The sequence below is a fragment of the Perognathus longimembris genome, chromosome 5 (assembly GCF_023159225.1).
Source record: "Perognathus longimembris pacificus isolate PPM17 chromosome 5, ASM2315922v1, whole genome shotgun sequence".
Classification (NCBI taxonomy): Eukaryota; Metazoa; Chordata; class Mammalia; order Rodentia; family Heteromyidae; genus Perognathus; species Perognathus longimembris.
The window spans coordinates 18,473,552-18,495,457 of record NC_063165.1 but is presented as its reverse complement, the minus strand read 5'-3'; the positions used below and the strand labels follow the sequence as shown (position 1 = coordinate 18,495,457).

General features: G+C 35.8%; 1 protein-coding gene across 1 annotated transcript; it reads right to left on the bottom strand.

The window, feature by feature from the left end:
* Positions 1-125: 125 nt before the first annotated feature.
* LOC125351035 (adenylyl cyclase-associated protein 1-like) lies at positions 126-17,716 on the bottom strand. Its single transcript, XM_048345790.1, is given in 4 exon segments — positions 126-658; positions 660-1,193; positions 9,930-10,055; positions 17,651-17,716. Coding segments are annotated over 4 exon segments (1,017 nt in total). The 3' UTR covers positions 126-367.
* Positions 17,717-21,906: the final 4,190 nt, after the last annotated feature.

The following is a 21,906-nucleotide window of genomic DNA, read 5'->3' as shown; positions in this document are numbered from 1 at the left end:
CATTTTGATATTAATTCCTGGGACTGCTATTCTTCCAAAAGGATAGTTAGTTGGTAGAATAACCCTTCCCCTAAAAAGCTGAGCGCTGAAACATCCCAGTCCAGGTTTGCAGTCCCTTAAGACCAGACTGGTGGTATGGCCATGCCGATGTGGAGAAGCTGTACCTTCCTGCAGAAGATCAACTGCCCTGCTGTCCCACCCCAAATCTCAGCCTGAGGGATATTCAGTGTAGGCAGGTAGCTGGGCTTCTCAGAGCAGAGAAGCAGTTAAGAGCAGAAAGGTAGAGGAAATCTAGAAAAGAACCATCTTGATACAGATTTATCCCATGGTGTGAAGGGAGAGGGCAAAGAACCCACTGGCACTTGGCTTATCCAGCGATTTCTGTCACTGTGGTGACCAACTTTTGCCCATTCCATAAGGTCTTAAACTGCTCAGGGACTGAGAACTCATTAAAGTCACCGCCATCTGTAGGAATGAGAACATTCATCTCAGAAGATTTGGCACTGACTATCTCACAATCCAGCGAATTCTTGCTCAGGTAAGCATGGCAGCCATCTGTTTTGTTAATGGAAATGGTTGGCACTTTACCCATTACCTGAACTTTGACATCTCTACTATTGATTATCTCCACAATGCCCACCACGTCATCAAATACCAGGACCTAGTTTCTTACAGTTATCTAGTGTAATGGAGTTAATCTTGCCCTTGATTTCTAATGTCGTGTTGACACACTTGTATATGTAAACCACCTGCTTCAGCTCTGTGTCATTAATTACCAGGTTGGAAACATTCTCCACTCTCCATTTCTTGCCTTCCAGTTCAAGTAGAGCTGGCTCCTTCTTTGTGGCTGGTTTAGAAGATGGGTTGCTTTGGAGTTTAGCTACAGAGAATGGTTTGGGACCACTGCGTACTGGGCCACTCTGAGCTTTCAGGGCAAGGTTCTTGTGGGTCTTCATATCATGGGATACATGCTTCAGGGCATGTGTGATGCTCTCCCCCTGATTAATCTGCGCAAACAGTGCTGAGAGGAAGGCAGTCATCAGAGTCTGAACTGGTAGGGACTGGTGGGGGAGGAGGGAGAGCTGATCCAACATATCAACCATGACATACTGGGTTCTTAGGTCCCAGATGCAGTCATAACACCCTGGGTCTTGTGCCCTTTCATTCCTCTGATATCCCTGCCCAGCACCTTCCTACAGAGGTGATTTTAAAGAATAAGGAAAAGGAAGCTAGGTGCGGGTGGTTCACACCTGTAATACTAGCTACTCAGGAGGCTGAAATCTCAGGATCACAGGTAGAAAAGTCCATGAGATTCTTATCTCCAGTGAAGTACCCTTAACAAAGCTGGAAGTGGAACTCTAGCTCAGTGCTAGCCTTGAGCAAAAAGAAGTTCTGGCACAGCATCCTGGCCCTGAGTTAAAGCCCCAGAACCAGCAGAAAAGAACAATGACCAAAAAAAAAAAAATTTTGCCATTCCAAGGAATCACATTCCTCCCTTCCTGGTAGGTAGGCGCCTGGCATCTGTCCTCATGACTGCCGATCATGCTCAGTAGTTTAGGGCTTTGGTCCAGGGACCTGAACAGAGTACTAAAAACCTCCATTGCAGGCTGGTTTAGGTCTTGGTTTATGTAAGAGTCTTGCACAGCATTGCAAGTGTAAATTTCAGTTTTCCCCTCTCAAACACACTTACCAAAATATGCATTTTTTTTTTTTTTTGGTGGGAAGAGAGATTGTCCTGTGACTTCTACCCATTTCCTGAGGCCTGTGGAAATAAACCTTTATGTACTTAAAGTTATAGAGAAATTAGAATAAAGTTAATACCAAACTTAAAAAAAAAGAAGTGACATTGCACAAGTCCACAGCACAGTTTTAAGTTTAAACTTCTCACATTCACAGGCTTTGGGGTTTACAAGGCGCTGCTTCCAGGGCATTTTTTGCCCATATGTTGGCTCTTATACAAACAAGTACATGGCTGCAACTCAACTCTGAGGCCTATGTGGAAAATGCTGTCACGTGTGGTTTTTCCCCTTCAGAAACATTTAATAAAGAAAATAAGATTTGAGCTCTAATTTTTATCAAATCATTAAGAGATACTAGGTTCATGCCACCATACTAGATATTGGACAATATAATCTAATCATTAGGGAAATGATTCTTCTAGAAAGTACAGTATAAGCAGAAAAAAAATACCAGGCATACCAACCACTGATTGTATGTAATAAATAATCTAACATTCTGTGCCTACGTAGAGTCATGTAGCTCTTAAGTATGTGGAAATCAAAGGAGCTGAGGATTTACTATTTTCTTTATACTCTCTAGGCTTTCCAAAGTGAGACTCTGGCATTCTTGAAGCCATTCACTGTAATATGCTATTACTATTTCAAAGAAAACATGTTAAGACTTGAGCTAGAAACTTCAAGAAATGGGAAATGGAAATGATTAATCTTTGAACAAAGCAATATGCAATCTGCCCCATCTTGAGTGAAGCAGATCAAAGAAGCGTGATATTCACTGCTCTGTAAATAGAACCATAATCAACCGACAATGATAAGCTTAATATTATCATAAGTACAGAGAAAAGAGAGAACAGAGAAGTTCTTAAGGAACTTATAAACTGTTGATGGGTTAAAAAAAAACCAATATAAATGCATATGGATTAACAAATGAGTCGGAAATAAATACTCATGGTTGTAGAAAAGCCCTACAAAGTAAACAGAAATTGAATAAAATAAATGACCCTGTTTAATGGAAAAAAAGTATATGGGATCTTATTTTGTTTGTTTTTAAGTAAGGAAGGTAGCAAATTTAAAAGGAGGAAAATAATAAGTGGAGCAAGATGACAAATAGTTTGTATATCCCTGCTGCAGAGGTAAGGAGAGAGCAGAGTGCAGCACAAGCTAAGAACAGCAAGGAGCAAGCTGGACAAAGGAAGAAAGAACACTATGTTATCATGTGAATTCAAAACTAAGGGTTCTTCTAAAGTCATTTAAAGACAGTGACATAATCAAAAGAATGATTATAAAACATTACTCCTTGTACTTGCAATTGCCTGAAGAAAAGTAAAAAGGAAGCAGGGCCGAGGGAGTTGATGTCTGCTGACTCTTTCAGTCTATTAATTTTAAAGCATTCACGGAGGACAAACTTAGATCAAAAACTTAAGGTTTACAGCATTTCATCAGTGCCTGGGAGGTCTTGGCAGGAGAAGCAAGGACCCCCCTAAGCTAGGCTATGTCACCTGACTTTAAAAATAAATAATCTTCTTCCATAGAAACAAATAATGTGTTCTACTTCTGCCAAGGTCATTCTGCATATACAGATGGCTTAGGTGGCTCAGTGTAGTTAACTTCTTTGGCAGAGGAACATAGATTTCCATCACACCCTTCCCTGCTCAGTGCTTTCTGGCCCCCAGCCTTGCTTGATCCTGAGGACTCTAAAAAGATTGGGTTGTTTGTTGTTGCTGTTGTTATTGTTTGGGGTTTCTAATCCTAACGTTTTCTGGAGAAATCATTCAAGGCAATATATAAATGAACCCAATTCTGGATAATATCATGATACAGTTGGGAGAAAGTCAGTGAACACATCTCCCCTTGGCTAAGATTCACTTCAGTATTTGTAGTTTCTGAGAAGACCTATTGGGCAACCTGGCCTGAGTTTGAATTTGTGCAAAAAAGCCTCAAAGCAGGTGAGTTGCACATTGTTTCCAGCTCATTAGCGATGTTTTGGACAACTTCTCTAATTAGGTTTGACATTTGACAACCACCACATATGTGCCTCCCCTACCATAGCACACGGCAGCCTCCTTGCTTCTTTGCTTTATTCATTTCAATGAGTGAATCATCCAAATATGTGACTTCTCTGGCAACTCTCATTTGCTTAATCTCTCTCATCAATGTTGCTTCCTGATTTCTCCAATTAAATCTGCCTTTCTTTGCCTCCCCCCACGCCTTCCTATTACATAGAACCTTTTAACAACCATCAATTTTTAGGCCCTTTCTATTATCAGATTCAAGTTCATCTCTACAACTTTATGTTCTTTATGTGGCTTTAATTAAAAAGTATTGGGGCCACATAAGAAAGGCTTGGATACAAGTTCAAATACATAAGTAAGGGTTCCTTCTCCTGTGATATGTTCAAACTTGGTAGGCTGGAAGAAATACATTAAGGTCTCTTCAAAATGTACTTCCTCATTCTATTCTAAGTGGCATATGGTACGCACCAACAGATTGAGGAAATGTGATTTAAATCAAATTATCAGCAGATGACTATCAAAACTTCTAGGGGTCATTCACAAGAAGGAGTTTGACTAATGAGTGTTTCTGATCCAAGAATCCAAATTCGAATGGAATTCTAAATGCTAGTCTTAAATATTATATGATTATTTTCTCACAACTAAATTAATGATTGAAAGGTGACTTGATAAATGAGTGAATTGTTCAAAAACAACAGCAAACAACTGACTGATTTTTTTTCTCCATTTTATCATCTGTATTAACTGGTAGCTTGCTTATGGTGTCGAAAGAGTTTTTGTTGAATCTGCTCTCTAATTAATTTTCTGATGTCAGTGAATTAGCTGGAACTAGTTAAAATAAAACATGACCTTTATAAGCTGAAATAGCCTGTGGGTCCAAATACCATGGAGTAATAATTTAGTGCCAGGTGCAGCTCACATCAATTAGGTAAGAAAAATAAATAAAATATCAAGAGACAAGCTGACTCTTCTATGGCAAACAGGCATCTGGGGTCAGAGCTGACCCCACTTCAAACCTGGCATATTAACATGGCACTGTAAATAAGAGAAGCATGGTTATTAGGCTTATTAATCAAAGAAGACCAGTTAAGGAAACAATGGAGAATTTTTCATTAACAGTTGCCAAGCAGGGTTGACATTTCCCTATTGAGCAGCAGGGAATCAAGCAACAGTTCTTTCTGGTCAGTCAGTGCTCATCCATATTACAAGTTTAACATTTTGTAATGTTGGCTTTATTAGGAAAGTTTGTGTCATAGGAGGATAATATTTTGATACTGATTACATGGAAATAATATAAACTATAAAGTTTACTGGCAATATGAGTCTAGCTTTGCCTTTATTGCTAATTAGAATCCAGTGCTAATTATTTCTGTAGTTCTTTTATTCAAATACAGAGTTAGAGCGAATAACATTGATATCATTTCTAGATCCCCAATTCTGACTCTGGGGAATATTTGAAGATAAAATTTTAACTGATTAATTTTATTTCTAAAGTAAACTATTAAGATATTTACCTTTCATGTAAAACTTACATCGAAAACAGCCATGAATCTTAGCTAATAATATCTACCTTCTTATATTATTATTACTTTGTGTGATGAGTTAAGTGACTTTTCATAGTAGTATATAAACATGTAAAATAGAAATCATACTTTATCATCACTTATTGTGAATGTACAATTTTATTTTTTTTCTTTAATCAAAATTCATTTCTGTCCCATTGAAGAGTTTGTGTGGGGCTGGGACTCGAATAAAATCAGAAAAATGTCATCCTAAAACAAGTTTACAAAAAAACCAATTATTCTCTATTTGCTCTTGGTTGCGCAAATATAACTCTATATCTCTATAACCATATATATATATATATAATATATATATATATATATATATAAAACTCTATAACCATATCTAATGTGATTATAAGGAAGAACATGCATAATTAATGGTAAAAATAAGCACATATGTCCAGAAACATTCCTGCAAAGGCCAAACTATACATAATTGTTAGCACAGGACTAGTTTCAAGTATATAGAACAGAGATGTCATGAAAGAAAAGTAAAGCTTTTGTGAGATACTTCTCTCTTTAGTGTAACTCATCTGCAAGCAGGGTGCAAGACTTCTTGGAGCTTCAAAATCCTCCTTCACTGTTTACTTAGCATTTTTCCACATACTGTCTCAGAGGTGTGTTCATCACACTAGGCTTATTAGGCTAATTGCTATTGTAATAAACATATACTTAGTATAAAAAACAGAGTGAAATCAACATAAATAAAAGTAGTTTATACATTAAACTGATTCTTTGACTGCATTTATCCATTATATAACACACTCACAAAAGCAATCTGATGAGGAATACTAAGTAGAAGGAAACAAAATCAATTCTGCTTAGTGAAATGCAAATTTCTTTGAGTTTCTTTCTTTTTCAGATTAGAAGAGGTGAATGAGAGGAAGGAAAAGACACTTTCTACTAAAGAAAGAATAAGTACTGAACATGGGGATTTATTTAACACAGAAAGTCACATTATTGAGATTAGATATCTCTCGCTCAAGGTGCTCCTGGGAGATAATAGCTCTCATGCCTATAATTCAGTGATGGCATTGGTTTGTGTCTAGTAACATAAAATGGATCTGAAGACAGAACTTAATACCTTCATTTCTATAGCTTATAATGATTTTAGGTATAACTAAATTACATTGTTTTATTTTTACATTACTGTCATTGTTTTTACATCTTTCTTTTAATCAGTAGACTCAATGTATGATACTCTTTAAACTATGGTAAATTTTAAGGTAATTTAAAAATAGGAAATACCTCATGTAACACCTTGAATGTGTCACTTTCACTGATAAGTACAGTTTAGACATAAATAAATGAAAAAAGTATTAATTTGGAAGAAAAAATAAAAAATGATTCTTTACATGTTTAATAAGTATTGTATCAATCTTTATTTTTTAAAAATTAAGAAAGACGTAGTGGTGCATGCCTTTCATTCCATTACTTTGGAGATTGAGGTAGGAGGATTATGAGTTCACATACAGCCAGAGATATTATAGTGAGACCCAGCCCCAAAAGAAAAAAAAGTTATTTCTCAATTGAGAGGCAAGTTATTTTGAATATCTATTTTAACTATGTCATATATATCCATCCCAAGTGAAATGACTAGAAGAAGAAAAATATCGATGTTCAACAAATAGATATTAATAACACTCATATCATCTTTGAATAAACCCTGACTTCACTTAGCACAATTCTCATTCTCCACCTCTTCCCTTCATGTCTCCTTTCACAATTTACCTCCTAAACATCTGTTGTATTTTAGTCACATTATTGTTATTTCATAGATTTTATTTTTCCACAGCTGAGGACCAAACTCAAGGCCTTCCACTTGCCAGGCAAGTGCTCTTCCACTGAGCTAAATCCCCAGCCCCTCATCACATTATTGGGATTTTTGTTTTCTTTTGTTTTGTTTTAAATTTTTATTGTCAAACTGAGGTACAGAGAGGTTACAGTTTCATACATCAGGCATTGGATACATTTCCTGTACTGTTTGTTACCTCCTCCCTCATTCCCCCCTCCCCACTCCTCCTTTCCCTTCCTCACCCCCATGAGGTGTTCAGTTCATTTACACCAAACAGTTTTGCAAGTATTTCTTTTGTAGTCGATTGTCTTTTTTACCCTGTGTCTCATGACTTTGGTATTCCCTTTCAGTTTCCTAGTTCAAATACCAGTATACACGGTTTCTAATATACTCAGATAAGATACAGAGATAGTGCAGGTACACCACAGGAAGGGGATACAAGAGGATCATCAACAATAGAAGCTACAGTTATACATAGCACGTTGAAAATAGTTACAACAGCAATATAACAGTTGTTTCCATAACATGGAGTTTATTTCACTTAGCATCATCTTCTGTGTTCATAAGGGTATAGCTATTGGGCTCTTGTGATCCTCTGCTGTGACTAAAGCCACCAGCACAACAATGTTCATCGCAGCACATTGTCATAGCTAGAATCTGGAACCAACCCAGATGCCCCTCAGTAGACGAATGGATCAGGAAAATGTGGTGCATATACACAATGGAATTTTATGCCTCTATCAGAAATAATGACATTGCCCCACTCGTAAGGAAATGGAAAACTTGGAAAAAATTATACTAAGTGAAGTGAGCCAGACCCAAAGAAACATGGACTCTATGGTCTCCCTCATAGGGAATAATTAGCACAGGTTTAGGCAATTCATCACATTATTGTTGTAAGCAAAATTTTGTCACTACTATATTCTTTCATGGGCAGGGACAGGAGATGTAAACTCTTTCTTTGTGTTGACCACAATTCCTGAATCCCCAGGATTCACTCAATTGACACCTGACTTAAGTAGTCTAGCTTAACTTCCATGGTCTCAGCTTGAGGCATTGAACATACTACTCAATTTCTATCTCTATCTGAGTATTCAATTCTAATTTTATTCATTTCTAAAGTCTTTCCGGATCTCTTAGTGCTACAGATTCTGTGCATGTAAAAATTTTGCAATGCTTTTTATATATTGGGTGATATTATACTATTATATGTGCTTTACCTTAGCATCTTCCCTTTTCAATAACACTGATAATCATTACATAAAATTTTGAGTGTATATCATGTGAAGGAGTATTTTAAAGTCTTACATGATGGTTTCCTAGAATAAGTAAATGTGGCAAATAGGTTACGGTACTTCTCTAGAAATATATAAATAATGTATACCAGACCAGAGCTGCGATTACATATATTTAGAAGGAAGTGATAATTATTGAAATTCTTGTATCTCCCTTTGGCCATTTTATATGGTACTTTACATACATTAGATACTGAAATGCTGTTTTCCAATTGATTAGCTTTAAGTACTGAATTAAAACTGTCCAGGATATCATAAGTTATGTTCAGGGTTTCAACCAAAACTAATATTTAATTCTGTCTAAAGGCACAGAGTAGATTGGCCTTAGGCCAATGTAATCAGTGATGGTAAGAAATACAATTCCTTAGAAGAAATACAAATGCCTATATCATGCCTGTATAAAATGGCTGATCAGGTTCATATGCTTTAGAAATATGCAATAATTTTGACCAAAACAGTCTGTCTTTGAAATGTTAGGAATTGGTGAGAAATTAACGATGATGAGCATGACATTACAATTTTTTCATTACAATTTTCAAAAGCAAGCTTCAAGCACATCTCAAGAAAATGTGGTGCATATACACAATGAAATTCTCTGCGTCTATCAGAAAGAATGACATTGTGCTATTCGTAAGGAAATGGAAGACTTGGAAAAGATCATACTAAGTGAAGTGAGCCAAACACAAAGAAATATAGGCTCTACCATTTCCCTCATTGGTAATAATTAGTACATATCTAGGATAGTCCAAGCAGATTATCACAATAGCTGAATAGCTATGTACATATGAACACATAAGATGATGCTAAACGAAATGAACTCCAAGTTATGGAAATAAGCGGTTTATCATTGTTGTTAGGTTCAACACACCATGTGAAATTATGCCATTTTCTTTTCTCTTTCTTCCCCATGGTTTTACCCCTGAAGTCATTGTAACTTATTTTGGTACCCTGGGCATTGTGTATACATTTTTGGGAAGTAAGGAAAGGAAGAAGAACATCAAAATGGAGAGACAAAGGGTAACAGGCAAACCAACGCAACAGCAATACTTACAAAACAACATGCTGTAAACCACTTGGTGAGGGGGGTTTGGGAGGAGGGAAGGTAGGAGAAAATGAGGGAGGAAGTAAAAAGTTTAATAAAAAATATACTCACAGCCTTATGTAGAAACTGTAACCCCTCTGTACATTACTGATATTAAACAAATAAATTTTTAAAAAATAGCTATCTATGAATATGAACAGGAACAATAATGCAAATATGTACCTACATGAAGAATGTGTGCATGTACCAATCAAAACAGACAAAACAGGGCTGGGGATATAGCCTAGTAGCAAGAGTGCTTGCCTCCTACACATGGGACTCTCGGTTGGATTCCCCAGCACCACATATATGGAAAATGGCCAGAGGGGGCGCTGTGGCTCAGGTGGTGGAATGCTGGCCTTGAGCGGGAAGAGGCCAGGGAGGGTGCTCAGTCCCTAAGTCCAAGGCCCAGGACTGGCAAAAAAAGAAAACAGACAAAACAAACCATTGAAGAGGCAGCAGCCAAATTAGCTATGCATTGGTCCTGGTTATAAGGTGCACATTGGCTGAACATGTAGTGAGTATATTCCTCAACATCGTCTAACTCTAGTCTTCTGTGATTGCCATATCCCTGGAATGATCAGACTATACAGCCACACTACTGAAATCACTGTGATTCACTCAGTAGATGTGTTTTGATTACCTAGAATATATGTACTATCTTAGAAACTAGATAATCAAAAACAAATGTTTAATTTTGCTAGCTGTGCTCATTCTGCTGACTATTCACCAAAAGTTATATTTCATATAATTCTACAAATTGTTTTTCATGACACAATAAAGACAACACAGTTTCCTAACAAGTGTATCTTTTTAAAAATTGTATTGCTATTGCAGAGATGATATACAGAGGGACTAAGGTTACATGACTCAGGTAATGACTACAATTCTTTCTGAACCATGACTCTCCCTTCCCTTGCTCTCTCCCAGTATTTCCCTCCCATTCCTACAATAAAACATACAATATATTTTCTGTATAGTGTCTAGTGAGTACCACTGTTGCATTTGCTCTCCCTTTGATCCACCTTTTCTGTGGTCCCTTTAACCCCCCAAATATAAACAAACAAGATAAAAGGAAACAAAAACAGCAACTAAGAAAAGTCTCTTGCTTCCTTTCCTTGGAGATCATTTCATAAGATATCATTTTATATGGTCATATGCACATAGCTACTGAGAGTTTCTGATCCGCTCCTATGCATATCCTCCCTTGGTGCCAATGTATGAAATGTCTAGAGACCTATAATAATTTGACTTCTTGGAGGAAGAAGTAAGAATGACCAATGAACACATAAAGAAAGGTTCAAGCTCTCTGATCATAGAAAAAATACAAATCATAACAACATTGAGATTCCACCTCACTCCAGTTACAATAGACATTATAAAGAAAACTGGCAATCACAGATACTGGCAAAGATGTGGCCAAAATGGGACATTACTACACTATTAGTGGGGATATAAACTTGTTCAACCAAAATGGAAATCAGTACAGAGATTCCTCAAAAGACTAAACATAGAGTTTCACTATGACACAGCAATTCCATTCATTGTAATTTATCCAACAAATCACAAACAATGCCCCACAATAGTAACCAACACACCCATGTTCATGGCAGTGTTGTTTACTATAGCCAAGATATGGAACCAACTCAAATGTTCTTCAGTGGATGAATGGATTGAGAAAATGTGGTATATATACACAATGGAATTCTACTCATCCATCAGAAAAAAGTAATATTGTGTCATTTATAAGGAAATGAAAAGACTTAGAAAAATTATATTAAGAGGAGTAAGCCAATTCCAAAGAAACATAGGATGCATGATATCCTTCACTTACAAGTAAACACATCTACAAGTAAGCATACTGAATGTAGTGGAAAATTTATCCTTAAAGCAAAACTTGAGGTGTGTGTCCTTACATATACTTGATCAACTGGTGTTATAGACAGACCAAATGTCTGTATTCTCTCAAAATTGCTATCTTAAATCTAATCACATAATCTGAATGAATCATGACAGTTATCATGCATACTTGTAATTAACAAATACAAAGGATAACACAGAATAGTAAACCTTTTAGTGCCTTCATGTTCTATGTTATTTAAAATTATTTGCAAATATGGCAAATTTTCTGTCTTCTAGAAATGTATGGCCCATTTCTGGCATTGCCTGAAACAGGTATGATAAGTTATAATACAATTAACAATTTTTACTTGTCAGCAGTAGAGTTTAATTTTGCCTGATTAGTCCAGAAACCAATGAAGGATCTCTTTGTTGCTTAGTTTTGGCCTTTTGAAATATCATTTACGATAAAATAATAGCTGTTGATCAAGCAAGTCTAAGTTTATAAGATCTACTGCCCTGAATAAACTCAGCAACTTGATAGCACATTAGTAGGATTTCTGAAGACAGAAGTCTCAAGCTCAAGGGAGGATGAGCATAAGGTTTTGTGGCATGGCTAAAGTGACTTTAAAGTAAGTCATCAAGACAGGAAACTATTGGCACAAAATGTACACATAACTTATGTCAATTCATATTATTTTATTATATTTGTTTTAGACCAGTGATCATATTAAGGGTAGGGCTACCGAATGAGTTTAGATAAGCAATTAATTCACAATCTTATCTTTTCAGAACACAAATAATCAGAAGTTGCTAAGTAATATTTCCTGAATCTCAGTACTGCCTTGTGCAAGGGAATTATGTTGGCTTCAGCTTTTTTAAACTTGAATTTTATTGTCAAGGTGATGCACAGAGGTGTTACAGTTACACACATAACACATGGACATTTCTTGTCAATCTTGTTACCTCATCCCTCATTTTTCTCCCACCTTCCCTCCTTCCAATCACCCTCCTAGTTGTACAGTTAATTTCCTATATAATGTCTTGTGAGTATAGCTGTTGAATTGGTTTACACTTTATTCTTTGGCTCACCATTTTGATATTCCCCTTTCCTTTCCTAATTTAGATAACAATACCCAGGGTACCACAATCAAGGTCTTGAATAGCTTGTAGTGTCAAGAGAGAAAGGAACAATTAGGGCTCCAGAAGTTTTAAGAAGTAGGCTATCTTAAGGGGAAAAAAATGATATTATCCCACATAAGTGTCTTCAGTAATCTAGAATCTGTAGATTCAATCCTACCACTTCTCACCCCTATCTACTAAAGCCCAAAATCAGCCTATCAATAGGGTTCCAGTACAGATTTAATGAAGGATATATGGCAGCACTGTGGTCAAAAAGAACTGGGCCTTAGATTATATATTCCACAAAAGTCAGATGGAGGGAGGAAAAAAAATTTTCCCAAAGAAAGGAAAATGAGACAAGCCCACACAAGAGATATCCACTAGAAATGAACAAATTTATTTCTTCTCAAGCATTCTAATTTCAATTCTTTTTCTTAGTTGCTCTAAAACAACAAAAAGAAAATAGAATGAAATGGCAATTTCATCTGACTTTCAGCTTACTCTTAACTATTTTACTATTTAGTTTGCTGTTCTTTACTTTTTAAATAACTTTTGATACTTTAAAGATTTCAGAGAATGGAGGCATGGAGGAAAGATAGAGATTTAGCTTTCCTAATGTTATTTTTTCTGTATGGATATATTCAAAAATAGCTTTTCCTTCCCTTTTAGATTTTTGCAAGAAAGGAACATAAATAGATTCCCCTTTCCTCCCTCTGCCAAGTCATACACAGTGGGCTAGAGGAAGAAAAGAGAACTAGGGTACAGTGAGAAGGTATTGCAGGTTACATAAAAACAAACTCTTCTTCTTGACACTTTGCCTCAGGCCAGCACTCTGAGTCTTGTTTGAATTCATCTCTTAAAAGCAGTTCTTCTGGACAAGTGATAAGGAATGATGAAGTAACTCCTGGAACATTGAAATCAACATCTGAAACAGCTCTTAAACCACATTTTCCCCCTGCAAAAGCCAATGCCTTATATTGTGTATCCTGACAAATTCAAAAAATAGAAAGTATTTACACATAAAAGATAGTACCTTTCTTGTCAAATAGTGTGTTTCCCTGAAAATACCTACTTTAACCCCTTTGGATGAGATTTTTTATTGTCAATTTTCTTACACACCAGCTTTTCCAGGAGCATGCACTGTTTCATCCATTCTGTGGGAATTGTACCAATCAACTTGAAATAGAGTTTTTGTATTACAGTTGGATTTGGTGATTAGTATTAAATATATATACTTCCTAGCTTTTCTAAAATGTAAGCTAAATAAATTGTTAATGCTTTAGAACTCCCTATGCCACTTGAAGAATGGATATTTCTGTTATCTCTGACAAAGATCAGGGTAGAAAAAGCAGTTTACATCTTTTCTTCATATTGTACCCATCAAGCAAGTTCAGCAACTTGTTATATGGTAGGAACAGAAACACAGCTTTATTTTCAAAGCTAGTTAATAGTATGGGGGTCATATACTTTTTTTTTTTTTTTTTTTTTTTTTTTTTTTGGCAAGTCCTGGGCCTTGGACTCAGGGCCTGAGCACTGTCCCTGGCTTCCTTTTGCTCAAGGCTAGCACTCTGCCACTTGAGCCACAGTGCCACTTCTGGCCATTTTCTGTATATGTGGTGCTGGGGAATCGAACCCAGGGCTTCATGTATACGAGGCAAGCTCTCTTGCCACTAGGCCATATCCCCAGCCCCCGGTCATATACTTTTAATCTATTTAAATAGATAAATAAACTGACCCAGGTAATGTAATTTTTGTACTTAAGCAAAGGATAAGAGCTTTTTTTGTTGTTGTTGTTTTTGGCCAGTCTTGGGGCTTGGACTCAGGGCCTGAGCACTGTCCCTAGCTTCTTTTTGCTCAAGGCTAGCACTCTACCACTTGAGCCATAGTGCCACTTCTGGCCGTTTTCTGTATATGTGGTGATGGGGAATTGAACCCAGGGCCTCATGCATATGAGGCAAGCACTCTTGCCCCTAGGCCATATCCCCAGCCCCAATAGCTTTTTTTTTTTAAGCATGGACTTTGACTGAAATTTCCATTTCTTTCTCTTGTTGCTGTTCCAAATGCCAATGCTTATAATTTTAATCTTTCATTAAAAATAAAACACCAAGGGTGCTGGGGATGTGGTCTAGTGGCAAGAGCGCTTGCCTTGTATACTTGAAGCCCTGTGTTCGATTCCCCAGCACCACATATACAGAAAATGGCCAGAAGTGGCGCTGTGACTCAAGTGGCAGAGTGCTAGCCTTGAGCAAAAAGAAGCCAGGGACAGTGCTCAGGCCCTGAGTCCAAGGCCCAGGACTGGCAAAAATAAATAAATAAATAAATAAATAAATAAATAAATAAATAAATCAAGAAAAAAAACAGAAATAAATATAGCAAGAATCAACCTTATCATTGTACCTGTAATTTTCTATATCCCATATCTACTGTCATTATTGCAGCTAGTTTTCCTTCTAATTACAATTAGGATATGTCTACATGGAATTTAAAGTGAGAATAATTGTCCAGCTTATCCAAAAAAATAAATTCAGCCAAAAAGGTACCAATAATTAGAACAGAATGAAGTATTGCTGTGATGAGATATTTTCAAGTCTCAATCTTACTTTTGTATATAGTTGATCTTCATTTTCAATTTTTTGTTGGTTAATTGGAGATAACAGTCTCATGGACTTGTTTCCCTGGACTGACTTCAAATTACTATCCTCAGATTTCAGCCTTCAGAGTAGCAAGGATTACAGGCCTGAGCCAGCAACACTGTCAGCATTTCCCTAGCCTCAGGTCCTCAGCTCCTCCCACTAGCCCCCAGATCCACCCATACCTAATGAGCCACTCCTCCTCACTACCTACCTACTTCCCCTTTACCCCCAGAGAGAGAAGCTGCCACCTGGATAAGGTGCCGACGCCATGTAGCTCCCTCTCCCATGGGAACTATGGCCCCACTAATAAACCTCCTTATGAACCTTCTTCTACTGTCTGTGATTATCTCCGCATGGTCCCCTGGGATGGCCAGGACATATCCTTTCAAACACCAGTGCATTTTTATATACAAACACAACAAGGTGATTCTTATTCTCTAAGAAGTAAATATTTTCTATGCTCGCATTCCAAGTACACCTTACATAACTTGTTTGAAATGCTTAGAGGAATAAAATACTGCTGGAGGAGACCAGTTTCTCTTTGCCATATAGAGGAATAGGGTTGACAGTGCCCTTATGTAAGGAAGATATAAAGTCAAAATTCTCCACCTCTTCTACTCCAAATTACCCAACCTGTCTCTCATCTCACCCCTGTGTGGGTGTTATGTAACCATTTCTGCCTGTTTTACTGTTTTTATCCTGGTGTTTTGTTTAAAACCAGCATTTGCAGTATATTATCAGGTAGGACTGGCTAGAAATAGAGAACTTTTGGTTGCAACACAAACTTACTGAATCAGAATGACATCTTAATAAGATTCTCAAATTTTTATGAGGATCTTAAAACTTAAAAAGATATGAATTAGCCTTCATTAGGCCACAGTTTTACTAGACGGTCTCAAAGTAAACAACAGCAAGTTGAAAATGAATGAAACATGTTCCTTATATTCTTTTACATTTCTTAATTTTAGATGAAAGCAAATTGCACCCTTACTGTCTCAAGTGTCCAGAAATATCTTCAGTGATTTCCCTGACAAAGACAACCTCTTACCTCAGAAAATAAGAATTTTGGACACTAGTCTTGATGGCAGCTGGTTGGGTTGGGGCATGGGGCTTTTATAACTTGTTCCTTAAATCATACTCTAGAGGAAATAAATGGTCCTGTATATGTGTGAAGAATGTTTTCTTTACATCTATCTTCTCTAGTAAGAAATTAATAATATCCAAGAGTCAATTCTCTTATGTTACAGGCCAGACTTAACAGTGCTTTACAAGATAACTTCTCTGATAAGCATCTCATGATCAGTACCCCATGTTTCTCTATGTTGCATTGATTCTGAAATTCTTCATAGAGAATGGAGTCTTAGACCAGTTACAATTTTAAAACCCATTGGATCCTTTTATATTATGACCAGGAAAAGTGTTATTCATTAGAACAGAGAAAAAGATTTCAACTAAAAGAAGTTCATTATATCCATGCTGGATGAATACAGGGAACTCTGCAGTCTTCCTCACCATTAGGATCATATCTGACAACTATATGAAACTATTTTTCTACTGTTAAGTAAAAAACAAGTTGGAAAAACTGGGAGAGAGCAAGGGAAGGTGTAACATTGTTCAGAAGGAAAAGTACTCTATCTGACTCATTTATCTGTAACACTTTGCTACATCAACTTTACAACAACAATTTAAAAGATTATTCATGAGGGACGATGTAACAAACAGTACAAGAAATGTATCCAATGCCTAATGTATGAAACTGTAACCTCTCTGTACATCAGTTTGATAATAAAAATTTGAAAAAAATAAATATAAAATAAAATTAACTGATGCACAAAAAAAATAAAGGGGACAGTAAATATTAAAAAAAAGAAATGTATCCAATGCCTAATGTATGAAAATGTAACCTCTCTGTATTTCAGTTTGATAATAATATATATATAAATTTAAAAAAATAAAAGATTATTCAATGACAATTTGTTTAGAAATGATAAGTGAGGAAACTCCTGCAAGGAGGTTTTGCAATGAGGGATATAAACAGGCTTAACTCTAAAAAGGATAAGTAGAATTGTATAACAAGAAAATTGGAGGGGGTCAGTGAATGAAAGAACATGAGATTTAAAAGGAGGATTCTGGCTAAACCAACCTAACAAGATTCTTGTTGAAGGCAGATCAGGATCATCAGATAGTACCCAAAAGATGGAAGATTATGAGGATCCTAATACGATAATGAAGTGATCACATACTCAAGAGTAGTCTTGTTTAGATTAAATAATGCAGAGAAAAAGATGGAAATATGAAATTGAGGTCTATTAAAAAAGAGATCAGAAATGCCGGAGTAGCATTTAGGCAAGACAGAATCTTTGTTTTCCCCTCCATTCAATTCTCTGGCATAGAGTTTCCATCATTTCTAAAGTACAGCATTACTGAAGCTTTCTAATTTTTGTGTCTGGCACTGCTTACTGATGGGTGGCGGTTAGCTCTGAGTGCTGGGGAAATTCAAAGTGAATCCAAAATGGAGGATGAGTTCACAAGGACTCTAGGGAAATGTTATAATGTAGACTCCTGAACTCACCTGTGCCCGCAATCCTGTAAACTGAACTTTAAGGAGTTTCTCACCCATCTCAATATGCTCACCCATTCCTCCACTACCTACTCGTTCCTTCACTCTTTTTAATTTTGTAGGATATACATTGGATTCCTTACTGAATTGTGTCCCTCTTCTCCTCTCTATTTCTCTACCTTTTCCCCTTAATGTTACCCCATCTTCCTTTAAGTACCAGATTTTTGGTTTTGTGTTTGTCTTTAAATAGCTTAAAATAGTGCTTCCAGGACTCTGTTGTTTTTGGGTTTTTTTTGATGCAGAATCTAATTGGTTAAGTCTGATGTGAGAATTGAGCTTCTGTTTTTTTTTTCAGAAACTCTTACCATCCACACTCCTGATCTTATTACCAAGGATTTAAGATTTCAAAACAATCCTAACCCAAGAGCTTATATCCCTCATGTTACCAAGGATTCAAAGCACTCCTCACTGAGTCCTTCTGATTTATGTAGTTGAGAAAAAGGTCATGCTGAAGCAAGGTTAAGCATGTTGGCTAGTAAGTGGAAGGAGTGGAAAAGCAATACTTTAAAGAAGTGCTTAGTGATCCTCTACCTATGAATAAGGTCAAGGAAACAAAAAGAAACAGCTGCTTGGCTGGTGATACTAGAATTTGCTTCACAAAGTTGTGGTAGCTGGTCTATTGACATTAAGACTGGTGCCAACCTAGCCTAAGTGATGGAGAAACAAGGTTCTCTGAGCAGTAACAACATTTTGAATACACATTTCCTTTTCTAACATCTGTGGGACATTTTTTCCAGAGTCCTTTGGATTTCTGACAATTCCTACTCCAGATAGAGTAAAGTTTAAATAAGTGTAGAATAAATAAATGACTGAATGGATGATCTTTCATGGAATCTTTTAGGATTTTAATGATTTTTCTGCCTTCTTGGTTATAGAAGGTTTATGCTTTCTTGAAAAAATTGTTATATACTGTGTTTTCCTGATGTGTATATTATTTTTTAAAAGCCTCAAGAAACCACCATTTAATGGAGTGGGATGCCTATCATTTAAGCATTATGATTTTTATGTTTTGTGCTCATTGTCTGCTGCAGTCTAGCTGAAATTTCAATACTGTTAAGTCTTTGAATTGGTGGAGAATTTGCATTTATATATCCTATGGTTTGTTGGCTGAACAGAACTGTGTGTCCATGTTTTCCTATTTTTTTCACATTGTATTTTGTTAATCATTCCAAACACATTTGTTCCATTTCATAAAAATGAGCAGCTTACCTTCCACCTTTGTGAAATTACTGTTAATCATTCTCTAATGTCTGCATTATCCCATTTAAACCATTCCCCTGTGAGTTTACAATTCCGTCTGTGCACTAATCCTCCAGAAAGAATGATGTGCAAACAAGCAAATACAAAGAAACAAATAGGTTTTCTCTGTAGCTCACCATTATAAGCCTCATCAGCAACATTAGAATTTCTCAAATTGTTATTTAAAAGTCAAATAAATCTATAGATAGAGCATCCAAGCCAATTGACTTGGAATTCAACCAAGTAATAATATAAGCCGCCCAATATATGATACAAGATTCTTTCATTTCAATGATTCATTATTACCTATTACACATAGCCTATCTTTACTGATAGAAAAGCACTTTTACAACTTGACAATAAAACAATAATTGGCAAATGTGAGACATGAAACGGCAAGAGAAAAAATGCATATAATTCCAACTATTCAACTTATTAGGAATTGCAAATCACCTTGTAATTGTTACATGAACAAATATGTCAATAGATATTGCTAAATGCCTGCATTAAATATAGAATCCAGTTATGTAGCTAGTCCTTAAATATTTGAATGTTTCATTTTATGTATGTAAAACTTTCTGAATATTTATTATCATTCGTCATTCTCATGTAAGTATATCATATTTTGTACATAATGCTAGATTATGTTCTTTGAATACTATTTTATCTGGCTCTTTACAATTATATAGCTGTCATCCAGCCATGATTAGGTCACATTTATTTTTACGAATAAATGGTTCCATTTGAAAAAGTAATAGATCAGAGATGAGAGTATTTAGATGTGTGCTGATTTGGGGTAGATGCTTATAACCTGGTAACTAACAGTCACTTGGAGTAGGGGAGACTTTGGAGTTGAGGGTGGATGTAGAATGAGAGCAGCAAGTAGGTGTACATCCCATTTAGTCATTTTATATGTCATTACTTTCTGATATATTAAATAAAAATCAAAAAATATAAAGATTTATATAGAAAGTTCATAAGAATCCGAAAGCATCAATTCTAGGTCCTGAGAACAAAACCTTTCTTTCATCAGTTAAGATCTGAGCAACTTTTCAAACTCAATAAAGAAGACTGCTTAGTTATACAATCCTACATTCTTCTTTTCAGGTTATCCATGTAGAGTTCTTACAATGATGTCAACCTGTCATTAAGCTCAAATGTGGGGAAGCAGGAAGTGAAAATATTCTCCCATCATAGTCTCTTGCCTTGTGAAAAATCACAGAAGGATGGTACATTTTATTACATTTATTATGCCATGACTCTGTCAGTTAGACCGCCCACTTGACTACCATCATAAGAAAATTGATCCAACTGTGAAATACACCACTGCTAATTTTGCCTGCCCTGAATATTCAATACAGATAGAGGCTGTACAGGTCGGCTAAAGTCCCCTTCATCTCAGAAGATGTCTTTAAGTCTGATGTTCTGATTTAACCTACAGCATGACTGATAAACACTTACACACCTACTCTCTCCTAGAGTCTTTTATAGACAATCCTGCTCTATGATTTACACTTCATTATAAAAAAAATCAAATTTCTGGTCTGTCAGAAAGAAATGGAGTGTGGCAAGCTGAGATCTAGTTCTGTGTCATACTGAAATAGCATATCATGCCAGAAGTATAACTCCCAAAGCGGAGCACTGGAATTACAGGTACCACCTACATTCATTCATAAGTAGAAGAAGAAATAATGATGGTACAGAATAGTGATCTGCAAGACATAATGTGAAGGATTCTAAATAATATTTTAACTTTAAAAACTGAGTTATGATTGAAAATATAAGAATATTTCAGCAGGACTAACTTCCCTCTTGCATGGTGAATTGCAGTCACATTTATTTTGTAACAGAAAATATATTGCTGATTTATAATATTAAATAGTGTAGTGTTAACTCTGTTCACAAGAGGATTTACCCATTTTCATAAAACTTAACCATAATAATCTTAATCATAATAACATTCGATTCTTTTGCTACTTCAACTATCATCTGTTCCTAGGAAGTGCCAGAGAAAAGTTGAGAGTATGGTGTATAACATTGTTTTACTTTTAAACTAATTATAAATTAATGTTCTTTTATTTATTTACACAAATGTATTTCATGTTGAAAAGGACATCAACATAAATCAACTTCATTACCTGCTTTTTAATTAATATGCCCATTTTTAAAAAGAATAAGTAGATTCTCCTTTCCTCAGTTTCCTCTCCTTCTTATCCACACAATATGAAATACACAAATGCAACATCTAATACACTGCTTTTCATGTGCTCAGGAAATACGTGTGATGAATTCACCCATGTTGTTGTTTCATTGATAAGGTGTCCAACATTGTAAAGTTTCAAAAAGTAAACAAAATTTGTCTTCCATGATGTTATTGTTTATTCTTCTCAAAAACATATGTCAAGTGATATCCTGAAGACATTATTTTGATCTATCACAATGATAAGTGATCCATCTTCAGCTCTCCCTATATTCTTTAGCATTTAGTAGTATTGCTCAAGTACAACATGGTATCCATGGAATGTGAAAAAAATTAATGTAAAACCTACATATTGCCAGGGAGTGATTTAGATGATGAGAAAGAGATTGCATTAATATGTACCTAAGCATTTCATATGCAAGTAAAAAAAATAATTATAAAGAGTACAATTTGTTTTTTCATCTCATTTTATAAAGACATAAACAATAGAAGCAGGTGTGCTCTTCATAAAATTCTTTCATAAATTTTAAAGTAGTGATCAAGATTTCCCAAGGGTTTCTCATCTCTAAACTAAATAAACCCTATTTCTTTGGGGTTTACATGTAAGATCTGTTTTCATCCTGTTCATCATTATCATTGCTCTCTTTAAATTCTTCAGTTTATTTTCATCATTATTAATGTGGTGATCAATTAATCTGATGGAAGACTGGATATATAGATTAATAAGGGCTCCTTAGTAGATGTATTTTTAAATAATACATTAATCTCA